The 14,860-nt window shown below is 40.7% G+C and overlaps 1 protein-coding gene across 2 annotated transcripts in view; it reads right to left on the reverse strand.

The window, feature by feature from the left end:
- Positions 1-949: 949 nt before the first annotated feature.
- The window catches only part of trmt44 (tRNA methyltransferase 44 homolog), a 51,033-nt gene continuing 37,122 nt past the window's right edge, over positions 950-14,860 (reverse strand). For both annotated transcript variants that reach the window (XM_048537470.2, XM_048537463.2), the window contains 2 exons: positions 9,932-10,048; positions 950-6,954 (listed from right to left, as the gene is read on the reverse strand). In XM_048537470.2, coding sequence (XP_048393427.1) covers positions 6,716-6,954; positions 9,932-10,048 — 356 coding nt within the window. In that variant the 3' untranslated portion in view covers positions 950-6,715. The remainder of the gene's footprint in view (positions 6,955-9,931; positions 10,049-14,860) is intronic.

A 14,860-nucleotide genomic window follows, 5' to 3' on the forward strand; every position in this document is an offset into this window, starting at 1 on the left:
CACCACCCAAGACATTTTTCCATCCCCACCCTTGTCTGCTTTCCGGAGAGACCACTCTGTCCGAACTCCCTTGTTCGCTCCACACTGCCCTCCAACCCCACCACACCCGGCACCTTCCCCTGCAACCGCAGGAAATGCTACACTTGCCCCCACACCTCCTCCCTCACCCCTATCCCAGGCCCCAAGATGATTTTCCATATTAAGCAGAGGTTCACCTGCACATCTGCCAATGTAGTATACTGTATCCATTGTACCCAGTGTGGCATCCTCTACGTTGGGGAAACCAAGCGGAGGCTTGGGAACCGCTTTGCAGAACACCTCCGCTCAGTTCACAACAAACAACTGCACCTCCCATTCACACCATTTCCACTCCCCCTCCTATTCTTTAGACGACATGTCCATCATGGGCCTCCTGCAGTGCCACAACGATGCCACCCGAAGTTTGCAGGAACAGCAACTCATATTCCGCTTGGGAACACTGCAGCCCAATGGTATCAATGTGGACTTTACCAACTTCAAAATCTCCCCTCCCCCCACTGCATCGCAAAACCACTCCAACCTGTCTCTGCCTCTCTAACCTGTTCTTCATCTCATCCATCCCTTCCTCCCACCCCAAGCCGCACCTCCATTTCCTACGTACTAACCTCATCCCACCTCCTTGACCTGTCCGTCTTCCCTGGACTGACCTATCCCCTCCCGCCCTATACTCTCCTCTCCACCTATCATCTTTTCTCTCCGTTTTCAGTCCGCCTCCCCCTCTCTCCCTATTTATTCCAGAACCCTCACCCCATTTCCTCCTCTCTGATGAGGGGTCTAGGCCCGAAACGTCAGCTTTTGTGCTCCTGAGATGCTGTTCGGCCTGTGTTCATCCAGCTTCACACTTTGTCTTGGATTCTCCAGCATCTGCAGTTCCCATTATCACTGTCAATCAAACATGCCAGTTTCAACTGAATACACTTTTCAAACTGTGCAAAGTAATATATGTATTTCTAAATTAAACAAAGTGAAAAAACTCAGCAGGCCCGACAACTTTGCTGGTGAGAAGGCGGAATTAACAGTGACCCTTCTTCAGAAAAGCTTTCATTGAAAACAAAAGAATAATTGCTTCGGAATTGGCTTGAACTTTCATGGCCCCTGCCAAGTGGAAACAATGCGCTGCCCTTAACATAATGAGCCAAGAGCCAGCTGCTACCATTGTTGTGGCCACAGCAATTTAACCTTGAACCAACTGTTTGAATGCTGGAAATGTTAGAAAGTGAACCTGTGTGATGACTTCTAAAAAGACATTTGAAATTAAGCTTCGTAAAACACAAAAGCTATTCATCCAAACATATTTTTTTAATTTGCTGAGAAACTTAGTATTCTACATCAATGTAACCAACAAATGGTTCAGTATCATGTTTCAGAGTCATTTTCAGTTATTGAAAATTGGGTGATTGTTTCAGTGACACTCAATAGTGTTTAGTTTTATCATAAAACTACCTGCAGTTCTATTATTAAAACTAGACCAGTTATTTGAATATAATCAAGAAATATATTTGTAATGGAAATTAGAAAAAACATTATTTTCCAAGATGTTATCCAATTGCATTGGTCCATGATACATATTATATTTGGTAAAATACCAATGAGTTTGCGGAGGACATTGAGGGAAAAGAACCTCACAAAGAAGAACAGTTAGTCAATATCAATAAAACTAAAAGAAAAATCTCCGGATATTGGGAGTACGTTAATCGCATAAAATCTGCTGTTCCATTTAATCAAGGCTTGATACTTCAAGATCTTGCACTCAAATCTGAATTAATCTAATTACATGAATGAAGCAATACGACAAACTAGGAGTTATTGTTGAGATTTGAATTATCAGGTAATTTTAATTAAGGGCTAAATAAATTAAGAGGAATACATTGCGGAATGATTTTAATCAGGAACTTTGTAGACCCCATCAGCTTAAGATAAGAATACTTCTCTTTTCAAGTCAGCAAATCAAGTTAAATCAAAAGGTCTTGAATCTAAAAACCGTCGTTGAAAAGAATTTATCAAGTTGAATGGAAAAATTAACTTTGGCCGTGTTTAAAAAGAGTGTCAATTTTTTTGTCTGTTCTGCAGATTGCTTGCTGTTCAGGACTATAAGCACCGTTTGAGAAGCTTCGATTTTCTAAGTGACATTTTTAAAGGGTAGTCTTGGGTATCAATAGGAAATAGTGTAGCTCACTGACAGGACACCCCATTCTCATTGCTCAGAATTATTTACAGCTATAACATTTCAATCAAACAGAATGAAAAAGCGAAAACCTTCTCTTAGCCCTCTTCATATCAACAGGGAAGAATCTTTAATTGGATGAGACTTGCATGCTAGTGCATTGCCTGCAGTGAGGAAGGGTAGGAAGCAGCATTTAGAAAAAAAATTGCAGCACACAACACAGGATGGAGGCTGCATGGGAAACTGGAAAACAAAGACATTCAGGGCAAGGTAATAAACTCTCATCTAATTCATTGTACGCATTCAGTGAACAATAACCCACAATACACTGAAAGATGCTTTGTCCCTGTTGAGAAAATGTCCAACCTCCCCAGTAATCTGGAAGTCTAGAATATAATGCTTCCAGTAGTTCAGTCAGCCCTTGTGAAGGATCCAGTACATTCAATTATAAAAAGAGCCAATCCCTTCAGAATTTGAAGTATGGCGATTGAGACTTCTTTATTTTTATTGCCTTTTTAAAGAATGTAGATGTACAGGATATAACTAGACACAGTATTTCAATTTGTAGGGTTATTCAACCTCTACTTACAGCCTGTGCAGGCAGAAGGACTTGGACAGGGTAGGAGAATGGACAAACATGTAGCAGATAGAATGCAAATGGGAAAGGATGTGATTGTGCAGTTTGATAGGTAGCGTCACAGACTATTTTCGACATGGGGAAGGCTTCAGAAATCTTAAACACGAAGAATCTTGGGAGTCTTGTTCAGAATAGTCTTAAGGTAAACATGCAGGTTCAGCTGACAGTTAGGAAAGCAAATGCAGAGTGAGGATTTGATTCATCAGGGTCAGAATCTAAAAGCAGAGATGTACTGCTGAGGCTGTATAAGGCCCTTGTCAGACCACATTTAGAAAACTGAGAGCAATTTTGGGCCTCATGTCGAAGGATGGATGTATTGGCATTGGAGGGGATCCAGAGGAAATTCAATAGAATGATCCCAGGAGTGAAGGGCTCGTCTAATAATAATCAGGAGGTATATGTTGAAACTCAATACCAAACCAGCCTTAAAAGATTCTGTAGATATCATGGGCTGGAGTTGAGGTCCAATCATCATTTCTTCAGCATAGATGGGAGTTGCACAATCTCACCCTGCAGAATCAACACCACAGCAAACTGAGGGAACTGGTTAGGAAATTGGCAATGCCAATTGGAAATTTCCTGACATTTGGTAGCCTCCAGAATCCATTTAAAATTAGACAGTTCAAGGGGTTCTGAAGCAGTTTGTAGATAGTTATCCATGGAAGGTTAAACAAATAAAAACTTTGCCTAACTCATTTTATTATAAATAGAAACAGAAAATGCTAGAGGAACTCTCAACAGGTCTGGCACCACCTGGAGAAAGAAACAGAGTTAACACTGAGGTCCATGACTCTGCCACAGAACCAAATGCTTCCATAGTGGTTGTCAGAACTGCTGAGTTTCTCCAGCATTGCCTTTTTGTTCCATTTCAAATCTCCAGAATCTACAGAATTTTGCTTGTATTCAAGTATCAAGCTGATCAACTTACCTCATGCACCCTGAATTACACCTCCCATGACCCATTACATGTCCCTGACCCAACATCTCCCTCTCCCATTGGCACTTGCCAATCTCTCTTCATGCCAGACCCAAAATCGCCACAAACACCGTGAAGCCAACAAAATATACTGCATTGAATTCAAAACCCACTTCTTGGGCATGAAAAAATGCCCTCTATCCCCAGGAACTGGTAACACCAACCTGTCTATCACCACCAGACCCAACTACAGCCTTGCGCTGCCATGAGGCCGAACACACCCCTCTCCCTCCCAGAGAGGGGCCAGAGATCCCTCTTTCTCAGAGGACCTAACGCAACCCGCATTCCATCAGAGAACATCGAAAAGTACAGCACAGTGCCGGCCCTTCAGCACACGATGTTGTGCCATGGAATAACCCTAATCCAAAAATAACCTAACCTACATTCCCCTCAATTCACTGCTGTCCATGTGCATGTCCAGCAGTTGCTTAAATGTCACCAATGACTCCGCTTCCACGACTACCACTAGCAAACTATTCAATGCGCTCACAACTCTCTGGGTGAAGAACCTCCCTCTGACATCTCCTCTATACCTTCCTCCTAACACCTTAAAACTATGACCCCTTGTGGCAGTCAATCCTGCCCTGGGGAAAAGTCTCTGGCTATCGACTCTATCCATGCCTCTCATTACCTTGTACACCTCAATCAGGTCACCTCTCTTCCTCCTTCTCTCCAGAGAGAAAAGTCCAAGCTCAGTCAACCACTCTTCGTAAGACAAGCTCTCCAGTCCAGGCAGCATCCTGGTAAACCTCCTTTGCATTCTCTCCAAAGCCTCCACATCTTTCCTATAATAGAGCGACCAGAACTGGACACAATATTCCAACTGTAGTCTCACCAGGGTTTTGTAGAGCTGCAGCATAACCTTGCGGCTCTTAAACTCAATCCCCCTGTTAATGAAAGCCAAAACACCATATGCTTTCTTAACAACCTTATCCACTTGGGTGGCAACTTTGAGGGAGCCATGCATTTGAACACCAAGATCCTGCTGTTCCTCCACACTACTGAGAATCCTGCCTTTAATCCTATATTCAGCATTTAAGTTCGACCTTCCAAAAATGCATCATTTCGCATTTATCCAGGTTGAACTCCATCTGCCATTTCTCAGCCCAGCTCTGCATACTGTCAATGTCTCGCTGAAGCCTGCAATAGCCCTCGATACTATCAACGGCACCTCCAACCTTTGTGTCATCAGCAAACATACTAACCCACCCCTCAACCTCCTCATCCAAGTCATTTATAAAAACTACAAAGAGCAGAGGCCCAAGAACAGAGGCCTGCGGGACACCACTCAGCACTGACCTTCAGGCAAAATACCTACAATCCACAACCACTCTGCCTCCTGTCAGCCAACCAATTCTGAATCCAGACAGCCAAATCACTGTATCCCACACCTCCTGACGTTATGAGCGAGCCTGCCATGGGGAAACTTATCAAATGCCTTGCTGAATTCCATGTACACCACATCCACTGCTCGGCCCTCGTCAACCTGTCTCGTGACTTCCTCAAAGAACTCAATAAGATTTGTGAGGCATGACCTGCCCCTCACAAAGCCATGCGGACTCCCTTTAATCATGCTATGCTTTTCCAAATAGTCATAAATCCTATCACAGAATTCTTTCCAAAACCTTGCTGACCACACAGACATAAGACTGACTGGTCTGTAATTTCCAGGGATTTCCCTATTCCCTTTCTTGAAAAGAGGAACAACATTTGCCTCCCTCCAATCTTCTGACTCCCGTGGAGAGAGTGAGGAAGCAAGTTGGGTTGAAGTGTGTCTACTTTAACGCAAGGAGTATCTGAAATAAGGTAGGTGAGCTTGCAGCTTGGATAGGTACCTGGGAGTTCGATGTTGTGGCCATTTCGGAGACATGGATAGAGCAGAGTCAGGAATGGATGTTGCAGGTTCCAGGGTTTAGATCTTTCATTAAGTTCAGGTAAAGTGGTAAAAGAGGGGGAGGTGTGCCTTTGTTAGTCAAGGACAGTATAACGGTGGCTGAAAGAGCTTTTGATGAGGACACATCTACTGGAGGTTGCCGAGGAAGGTTTGTCGACTGAGTCAGTATGGGTGGAAGTCAGGGAGCAGTCGCCTCATTGGGGGTTTTCTACAGACCCCCAAATAGCAGTAGGGAGATTGAAGAACTCATAGGCCGGCAGATTGTTGAAAAGTGCAAACACAGCAGGGTAGTTATGGGTGACTTGAACTTTTCTTTCTCTCTTCCGTAATCCAATTATTCTTCTCTATTTCTTTTCAGGTACTTGATTTAACATTGAAAATTTAGAATTCTGTTTCAGTTTTTGTGCTTTTGGTTTCATAATCTTTCAATTGAATTGGTTGAAAGATACCGTCCATTTAGATCCTGCTTGCCTCATATCATTAATAGATTACATTAGATTAGATTACCTACAGTGTGGAAACAGGCCCTGCGGCCCAACAAGTCCAGATCGCCCCTTGAAGCATCCCACCCAGACCCATCCCCACACACCCCTGAACACTACAAGCAATTTAGCATGGCCGATCGACTTAGCCTGTATATCTTTGGACTGTGGGAGGAAAACGGAGCACCTGGAGGAAACCCACACAGACACAGGGAGAATGTGTAAACTCCAACAGTCGCCCCAGGCTGGAATCAAACCCGGGATCTGGCGCTGTGAGGCTGCAGTGCTAACCACTGAGCCACCGTGCAAGCCCAGCACATACATTCAGTAACTTGCCAGAACAAAGACACTAAATACCTAAACAGGAGGGGAAGTTTAACTCATGGCAGATATAGCCATAACAAAAGCATCATTTGGTCCACGGTTATTTGAGTAGGCAGCTCTTATGAAGAGAAGTGTATATTTCATTCTTGAACATTTCCTATCAAACTAAATATCCAGCAGTTCAACCCTAATATTAAATTTATTTTCTGCTATTAGCACGAGATCGCAGTTCTTGTATTCCGTGTGCAAATGGACACTTTTCCGCGGTTCGAGGACACCCATCAGGATGATTTACAAAGAACCAACAGAGACGTGTCTTACAAGCTTCAGAAAGTAATTTTCTTTTCTCATCTGGTGACAGATTTTTTGTTTGCTTTTCTTTTTGTTTGCTTTGCTTTTCTTTTGACCAGTCACGGATCTGAACGTTTCCATGGACAACTACAGGGGAAAGACAGAATAAACAATTGTGTTTTTAAAAAAAAATTCCAACTGTTTATGTATCTGTTTTGTGACCCAATTCTAAATGGTGTTTACATGGCGATTACAGAGGAGTATATTAATAAATAGTTTTAGTATTGTTGCTTTTACACAATAAAAATCATGTATTAAAGAATGAAATAATCGATATCTGAGCAATTTGATTATTCTTTGTTTCTGCAGTTTGGATTAAAGAATAAAAGTTTGTCTGCTAGAGATATTTATCAACAAGATCCAATTATCAAACGCTTTATATTAAATAATACAGTAATGAGTCAGCACTACAGACTTCAAAATAGAACATAATATAGTGTTGTATTTTTCCCTTAGCAAAGATATTTAAGTAGCTGCAGTGGAACTTTTCCTGAAAAGTAAATACAGAGTAGCTTCAGGTAATGAAAGAAGTCTCTTTTGACAGTTTTTGGACGTTAAGTAGAAAATCCACCTCAACTTCACTGGTTCTAGTAAATGGGTTGTCACCTGTCTAAAAGTCAGGTGCAAGGTCATGCATCGACCCCCTTATGCAAAAACAATATACTGCAAATTCTGTAAAGGTGGAACAAATAAACTGAAACTGTTTGAATTACCAAGCAACCGAGACAGTATCTGTGGTAAGAAACACAGTTAACGCTTCAGGTTGATGACTGTAACTGGTTTGAAATTATTCTGAGATGTAATTTTTTAGTTAGGTGACCAAAGGTTTGCTCTAAGAGGTAAACTTAAAAGGAAGTAGAAGAAAGGCATTGCTTGGACGTAAAGCGAAGGCAGGGACAATGAAAATCAAAAGTTAAAATTTTAAGTGGATCTAGTTGTCACGGAAACTATTTTGCACTGAGTTGCTTTCAGAAAATCATTTTAGAAAGCAGTTCTGTAACATAATATTAGCACTGGATGTTTTAGAAATCCAAGCGATTACTGGCCCACATTGTTATGAAATTCATATTTAAATCACACCAAAATTGTAAAGCTTCAACCAACAGGAACTAAAAGTTATGAGAAAGACTTACAATTTCAAGGTATTTCAAAAACATGGAACCCTCAGCACTGAATTTTACATGACCCTGTCGCCATTGCTTATTTGTAGCAATAGCAGAATTAGATTTTACTAACGAAGATTTAATGACATTTTGTCAAATCAATTTGAATGGTGGAGGGGATGACATTAGAAACATGCAGAAAGAAAGTTGAAATATCCACAGAATTTTAGCTTCATGGAATGTAAAAAAGTTGGCTAATTCCAGAAACAATTTACTGATAGCCTGAATTTCTAGTGTACCTTGCTGCATTTTTGTTCAGAAAACAAGAATGTTTAAAAGGGATGAAAATAGGTTCTAGAAATTACAAAAATGCTGGAATTATTAATCCTAGATGCGAACATATAGCAGCACAAATTAGATTATCAACATTTGTTGGCCTTTAAAGAAACAGATATTTTCATGGCCAGATTTTGAGAGAAGTTCCCCAATTTGTTATGGTTCCAGATGGGATACCTCAAACTGTTACAATCCTGGATGGAGAGAAATGAACTGGTTCCCCTCTATGTTTAGTTTCCTCTTGTTAGTGGCAACAAAGTCGTTATATACTAGATAAATTAGTAACAACACACGTAGACATATTAGAAATAAGATGGGACTTCAAAAAAATAAAAAGTGCCAGTGAATTGTCTGTGAAGAGCAGGTAGTTAACAATCGCAACCACTGCAGTGGAGGTTAATCAGCAGCATCAACATTGGTAGTTGGGCAGTTAGTTTTGTAATCCTTTAAATTACAATTTCACACCGACTTTATAGCTTATTTTTTTAAACTGCAATCGAAATCAAGCATTCAGGTAAGACAGTCCTTTCCTTATCCCATTTCTTGTCGTCTGGCTGGTAGCTAGCTGGCCTCTAGCACTCAGTGAGTGTGTGTCTCTTCATCTGCAACACTGGATGACTAGAGGACAGTTCTTGGACCGCGACTTTCAGAGTGGGCTAATGCTGAAAACCAGGCTGATACACAAATCCCACAAGCACACACTATCAGAGTTGAAACTGTCTTTTTAACCTCATCCTTGTATATTCTTCAAAAGAGAAAAATATAATGGGTTTGCAGTTGGGCACATAATCCGTAAGAGGTAGCTTGCTGTTCAGCAAGGTTCATCAGTCCCTTGTCTTAAGCCATGCTCCTGTTTGAACTTTCACACCTTAATGAGTTACATTCCATTGGTCGCAGACAATTTTTGCCATGCAGCCACTGAATTTACACCTGCAGTTGTTTGGTCTTTGTAGCAACTCTTTGAAAAAGCACCTTTTAGAATGACAAACTAAAAACGTTCATCGTATTTGTCCCATTGTCACAATAATATTAAGATAGGAGAATAAAAAACTGAATGGGTGAAAGTGAAAAAAAACACACGATCCCAGGTTATAGTCCAACAGGTTTATCTGAAAACGCAAACTTTTGGAGTCTTGCTCCCTCTTCAGGTGTTAGAGAGAGAGATGGCATCAGACAGAGAATTTGTAAGTATTGAACAGATCTAAATTTTGAGTCTGATACCACCTCTCTCACCAACACCTGAAGGAGCAAGACTTCAAAAGCTTGCGTTTTCAAATAAACTTGTTGGACTATAATGTGGTGTCATGTGATTTTTGACCTTGCCCATCCCAATCCAACACCAGCACTTCCACATCATGGTTGAAAGTAAAATAGAGAATTGGAATATTTATTTTGGTCCTTTAAACCTCTGGCAGAATTGGTATTAATAGAAAAATAAAATTCTACCCCGGAAAACAAATCATTGCTGAGTGTGGTCACTATTTGTTTGCCTGATTATTTCCATAAAAATGCATTAAATACAAACACAGAAAACAAATACAAGCTGCTGTGAATGCATGCCACTGAAGAGAAAAGTGAAGCAGGTTGGATTAGAGTGATTATAAAGTAAGAACTTTAAATCATACCTTCAAACACCTGATAATTGTTTCTCAACAGGGTTTGTAAGCCTCCACATTCTTTTTTTAATTTTTGTAATGTATCACTGTCCAGAAGATCTGCTACATTTTTAAGACACAGGCTTCCTGATGCAAAAACAAGTATTGCAAATAGTAATTCAAAGCTTAACACAGATTTGCATTTATGCAACATTTGTCACAACTTAGGGTATGCTAAGTCACTTCACAGCAAATTAAGAACTTTCTAACAAATTACTGCAAAATGTAGGAATACAGCAACAAATCTGCATGCATAAAGCGGTCATTAACACCTTAAACAGTTGGTACATGTACTCTGGTAACATTTCATCACGATAAAACATGCATTTAAACTACCAACAGATAGCACGTGATTTGAATCACATCAGTAACTAGTTAAATTTACATATTTCTTGAAGTATTAAGTCTAAAATGAAAGTTTAAAATAAATGGTTATAATTTATTTTACTAATGGATCACCAAAATAGCAGTAAGGTGCTAGTTTTACAGTTTCACAGCCATTAGCTTGAGAGTTGGCAGAGAGTCAGATTTCAATTCATTTATTATGATCAAAATAATTAGTGTTCTCAGCACTTAAGTAGACTGACTGACGAGGCAACAATGACACCCCAGAAACTATTAATGGGAAGCTAGATAAGCCACAGTAAGTTTTTCAGGCAAACATTATGTAAATTCTTCACTGCATCAGTCTTCAATTTTATTAATTCATTAAGAGGAATTGTGATAATCACAAGAGGAGCTAACAAAAGGATAGTTGCCCACGACAAGTGAAGGATGCTGTTGTGGAGCATTAGCTTTGGCAAAGACCATTTGGGTCAAATGGCCTATTACTACTGAGCAATTTTGTGCAAGATCAATAAGTGGTTTGTCAGAGGGCTTATTAATGTGATAACTACTAACAGTTAAATATTCTGAGAAAGGGGCATGTTGAAGCAGCTTTTCATCTAGCATTCATTATGACAAAAGCAAACAAACAATCACTAAAATAAGATGCAAAGAATTGTGGCTGCTGAAAAACTGAAACAGGTCTGGCTGCATTCTCTACAGATGTTTCTCCAGCACACACACTCTTCATATGATTAAGCCTGTTTACACTGCAGGAGAAAACGGGCACCGATGGAGATGTCTGGCTAACCAACTGGCCAAAGTACTGACTCTGGAGTAAGCAACAGCAAACTGCAGATACCGGATACCTGAAGCCGGTGGGGTATTTAAAAATAACAATGAACAAAGAAAACACAGAAACATAGAAGATAGGAGCAGCAGTAGGCTATTCTAACCCTGGAGTTTGCTTGTCCATTTAATTCGTGATTGATCATCAGTCCCAATATCCGAGTCCAGTTCTCTGCCCACATTCATTGAACCTCATACAATACCCTCTTATTACAATATCCTAGATACAATTCTTGGTTAGAGGAATAGTTGCATTATTTAGAGGTAAAAGATAAGTTTATATTACATGAAGGTAGGAAATTTCAAACAGACATTAGTGTAGCAGCACAGCACAGGGTCTCTGCACATGGCCTGACCACCTGTGCCAGACCCCAGACCAACAGCTGTCCTCAGACCGCACCAAGGTAAGTGTCAGGACTGCTTACCCTTCACCAGTCTCCACGTGGGACTCTCTGCCTGCACAAATCTCCGGGGCGGCTTCTCCATGTGCTACTCTGCTTTAGCCACAAGAGCTATAGCGTCCCCCTTCTTGACAACATAGTTTGGTCTCTACCACATTCTGTTGTTGCGAATTCCACAGGTTACCACTCTCTGGGTGAACAAATTTATCCTCACCTCAGTCCTGAAAGGATAACTTCATATCCTTAAACGATAACCTCCTGGTCGTGGACATTTCCTCTCCCCCAGTTGAGACTTGTTCCTACATCTAACTTGTCTAATCAGGCTTAATTTTACGGGTTTCTATGAGATCTCCCGCAGCACCCAATATTCTTCAAAACTCCAATGAATACAAACTTAACCAACTCAGTCACTCCTCATATGTCAGTCCTGCCATTCCAGGAATGTAGTAAGCCTTTGCTACACTTCTTCCATTGCAAGAACATGCTTCCTCAGAATAGACCAAAATATTTCAGGTGTTGCCTCGCTAATGCCTTGCATAATTGCAGCAAGGCATCCTTGTTCTTGTAATGCATTTGCTACAAAGGCCAACATAGAGTTCGCCCCTTTCACTGCCTGTTGCATCTGCATACTTGCAGCACTGGTGTACAAGGACTCCCAGATCTCATTGACCATACTCTTTTTCAATTTGCAGTCATTCAAGTAATAATTTGCCTTCTTATTTTTGCTACCAAAGAGGATAACTTCTCATTTATCCACATTATACTGCATCTGCTCACACACAGCCTGTCCAGATCACACTACAATATCCATGAATCCTCCTCACAGGCAACTCTCTCCCAACTTTGTCTCATCTACAAATAAGAGAAGTTTGCCACTTGAGCTTGCTTTGTCATTCATTAGATTACAGTTGATTGAAGAACTTCACATTTATTCAGCCTGTCCCGCAACAGCTTGCTCCCCAGTTGATCATTGAGAATCTACCTCCCTTTAATAACTAGGCAGTACGGTGGCTCAGTAGTTAGCACTTCTGCCACACAGCACCAGGGACCCAGGTTTGATTCCACCCTCAGGCAACTGTGTGTAGACTTTGCACGTTCTTCTTGCGTCGCCATGGGTTTTATCTAGGTGCACTAGTTTCCTCCCACAGTCCAAAAGATGGACAGATTAGGTGAAGTGGCCATGCTAAATTGCCCATGGTACCCACGGATGTGCAGGCTAGGCAGAACAGCCAGGGGAACTGCACGATTAAGTACTGGGGTGGTTCTGGATGGGATGCTCTTCAGATGGTTGGTGTGAACTCGAATGGCCTGCTTCCACACTAAGGATTCTATGGTCATATGAGTGCTGACACCATCTTTTGGGGGAAGACTGGAGTCTAAAAACTATCTTCTTGGAGGGGAAAAAACCCTTCTCATCTCAGCACCAAATGAGAGACTCTATTTTTAAACAAAATGATCCTTAGATTCTCCATCGAAGGAAGCATCTTTTTACATCCAACACATTAAGACCCCTCAGAATCTTATTCTTCAATTCGGTCACCTCTTACTCTAAGCTTGTTGATAGAAACCTAGCCAATGCTTCCTCAGAAGATAACACAATTTAACGTATCAGTCTAGCAAATCTTCTCTGTACTGCTGCCAATGCATCTGCATCCTTCCTTAGGTAAGGATATCAATTTCATCCCAACAATATTCCAAAATGTGGTCTTGCAAATGCTCTGCATAACAGAAGAATAACCTCCTACTTTTGTATTCAACTCAATGCAATAATTATATTCTACTAGCTTTCCTAATTACAAGCACTAGGATAATCAGATCCCTGTGAGTTGGTTTGTATAAAATATGCTTTTTAATTCTTCCCATCAAAACTGACAATTCCCATCTTCCCAAAGCATACTCCTCTGCCAGATCTTCGTCTGATCAATGGACTTATTTTTGTTGGATTAGAGACTCCTTAGGTTCTCTTCACAACTTGCTTTCCATCGTAACTTTATGTCTAACTGAATTTGGGAAAGATACTTTCAGTCCCTTCATTTGAGTCAGAGGCCTCAGCACGGAGTCCTGTGGCACACCATGCCAAACAGAAAATGACCTATTTACGCTTATGCACGTATAGTGTCTCCTCCAGGAAGCATAAGTGAGCCACATCAAAAGATTATATTTTAAGTATATCTGTTAGCAAACTCACGGTTATTCAGCCAGTTTTATCAAATCACTAGATGTTCTGTTTTGGGTTTTGCAAATGAAGGTTGTTTGGTATGGTCCATACTATGTCTCATACAAACAAACAGCCAAAGGCACATGACAATTGACTGAATCAGCTAGTTATTAGGATGTGCAGCCTACATAACTGATGTATAAAATTTGAATCATACATGACAGCATTGTTCAACTATAATGGCATACAAGACAGCAGCATCCTAGTAATGGAAAGTATCACTTGAGTTGATACTGTGTAGCAGCCTGTGATATTGCTTGCTTAACCTGTTGTTCACTTTTCAGATTCATTGTCGTTCCCAAGTAATTTGTGGTAGGCTGGGCAATGTTCATGACTGAATGAGGCCACCTTTGACCCTTTTGTGAGTTGCACAAAACACAGCAGTTACCTAATCAGGGTAGCCAATGTCTACTAAAGATAACGTTTCAAGCTCTACTTCTATGTCAAGCTTTCAAGTGGCTCAGGCCAAATCTTGTGGAACTATACAATTCCAACAATATGTCAGGACTGACTGGTGAAGGTAGGCTTGCAGCAGACAGACAGTCACACAGGACCGATTAGTGGATTTCTAATTTAGCACAGTGACGAAATGACTGCATTAAGCCTTCTCGTCTCAAAAATGTGGGAAGGAGCACATTTTAGATCTGTTAGAAAATTTTACACACTACTGCAAATTCAACACGTAACGGGGAAGATTAGTGTTTGTTCTCGTGGAAAGCTGATGAAAATATTACAGAACATGAACGCAAAGAAGATCCCATAGCTACTTTTTCCTATTTAGCTTTCCTTGATGTCATAAAATTTGAACTCAATTACACAAATTACTAAGTTTATAAGTTCAATGAATAAAGATTGAGAAAATGACGGTACATGTCAATAGGTCACTGTGATAAAGTGACATGGTGCAGATGTCAATGGCTTCTTTTAGCAACATGTGAAGTAAAATGCTGAATGTCAAAATGGGACATGGATAAAGTGTTCCGATCCACATGTAGGAACAGTATACTGAGAAATTTTTCACTAAGTAGAAATGCGACGAGGGCTGGCTGCAGTAATTCATGAAATATTTGACCAATTGCTGCTGCACTGAAACAGTAATAGGATATC

This window comes from Stegostoma tigrinum, chromosome 1, assembly GCF_030684315.1.
Source record: "Stegostoma tigrinum isolate sSteTig4 chromosome 1, sSteTig4.hap1, whole genome shotgun sequence".
NCBI classification, from domain to species: Eukaryota; Metazoa; Chordata; class Chondrichthyes; order Orectolobiformes; family Stegostomatidae; genus Stegostoma; species Stegostoma tigrinum.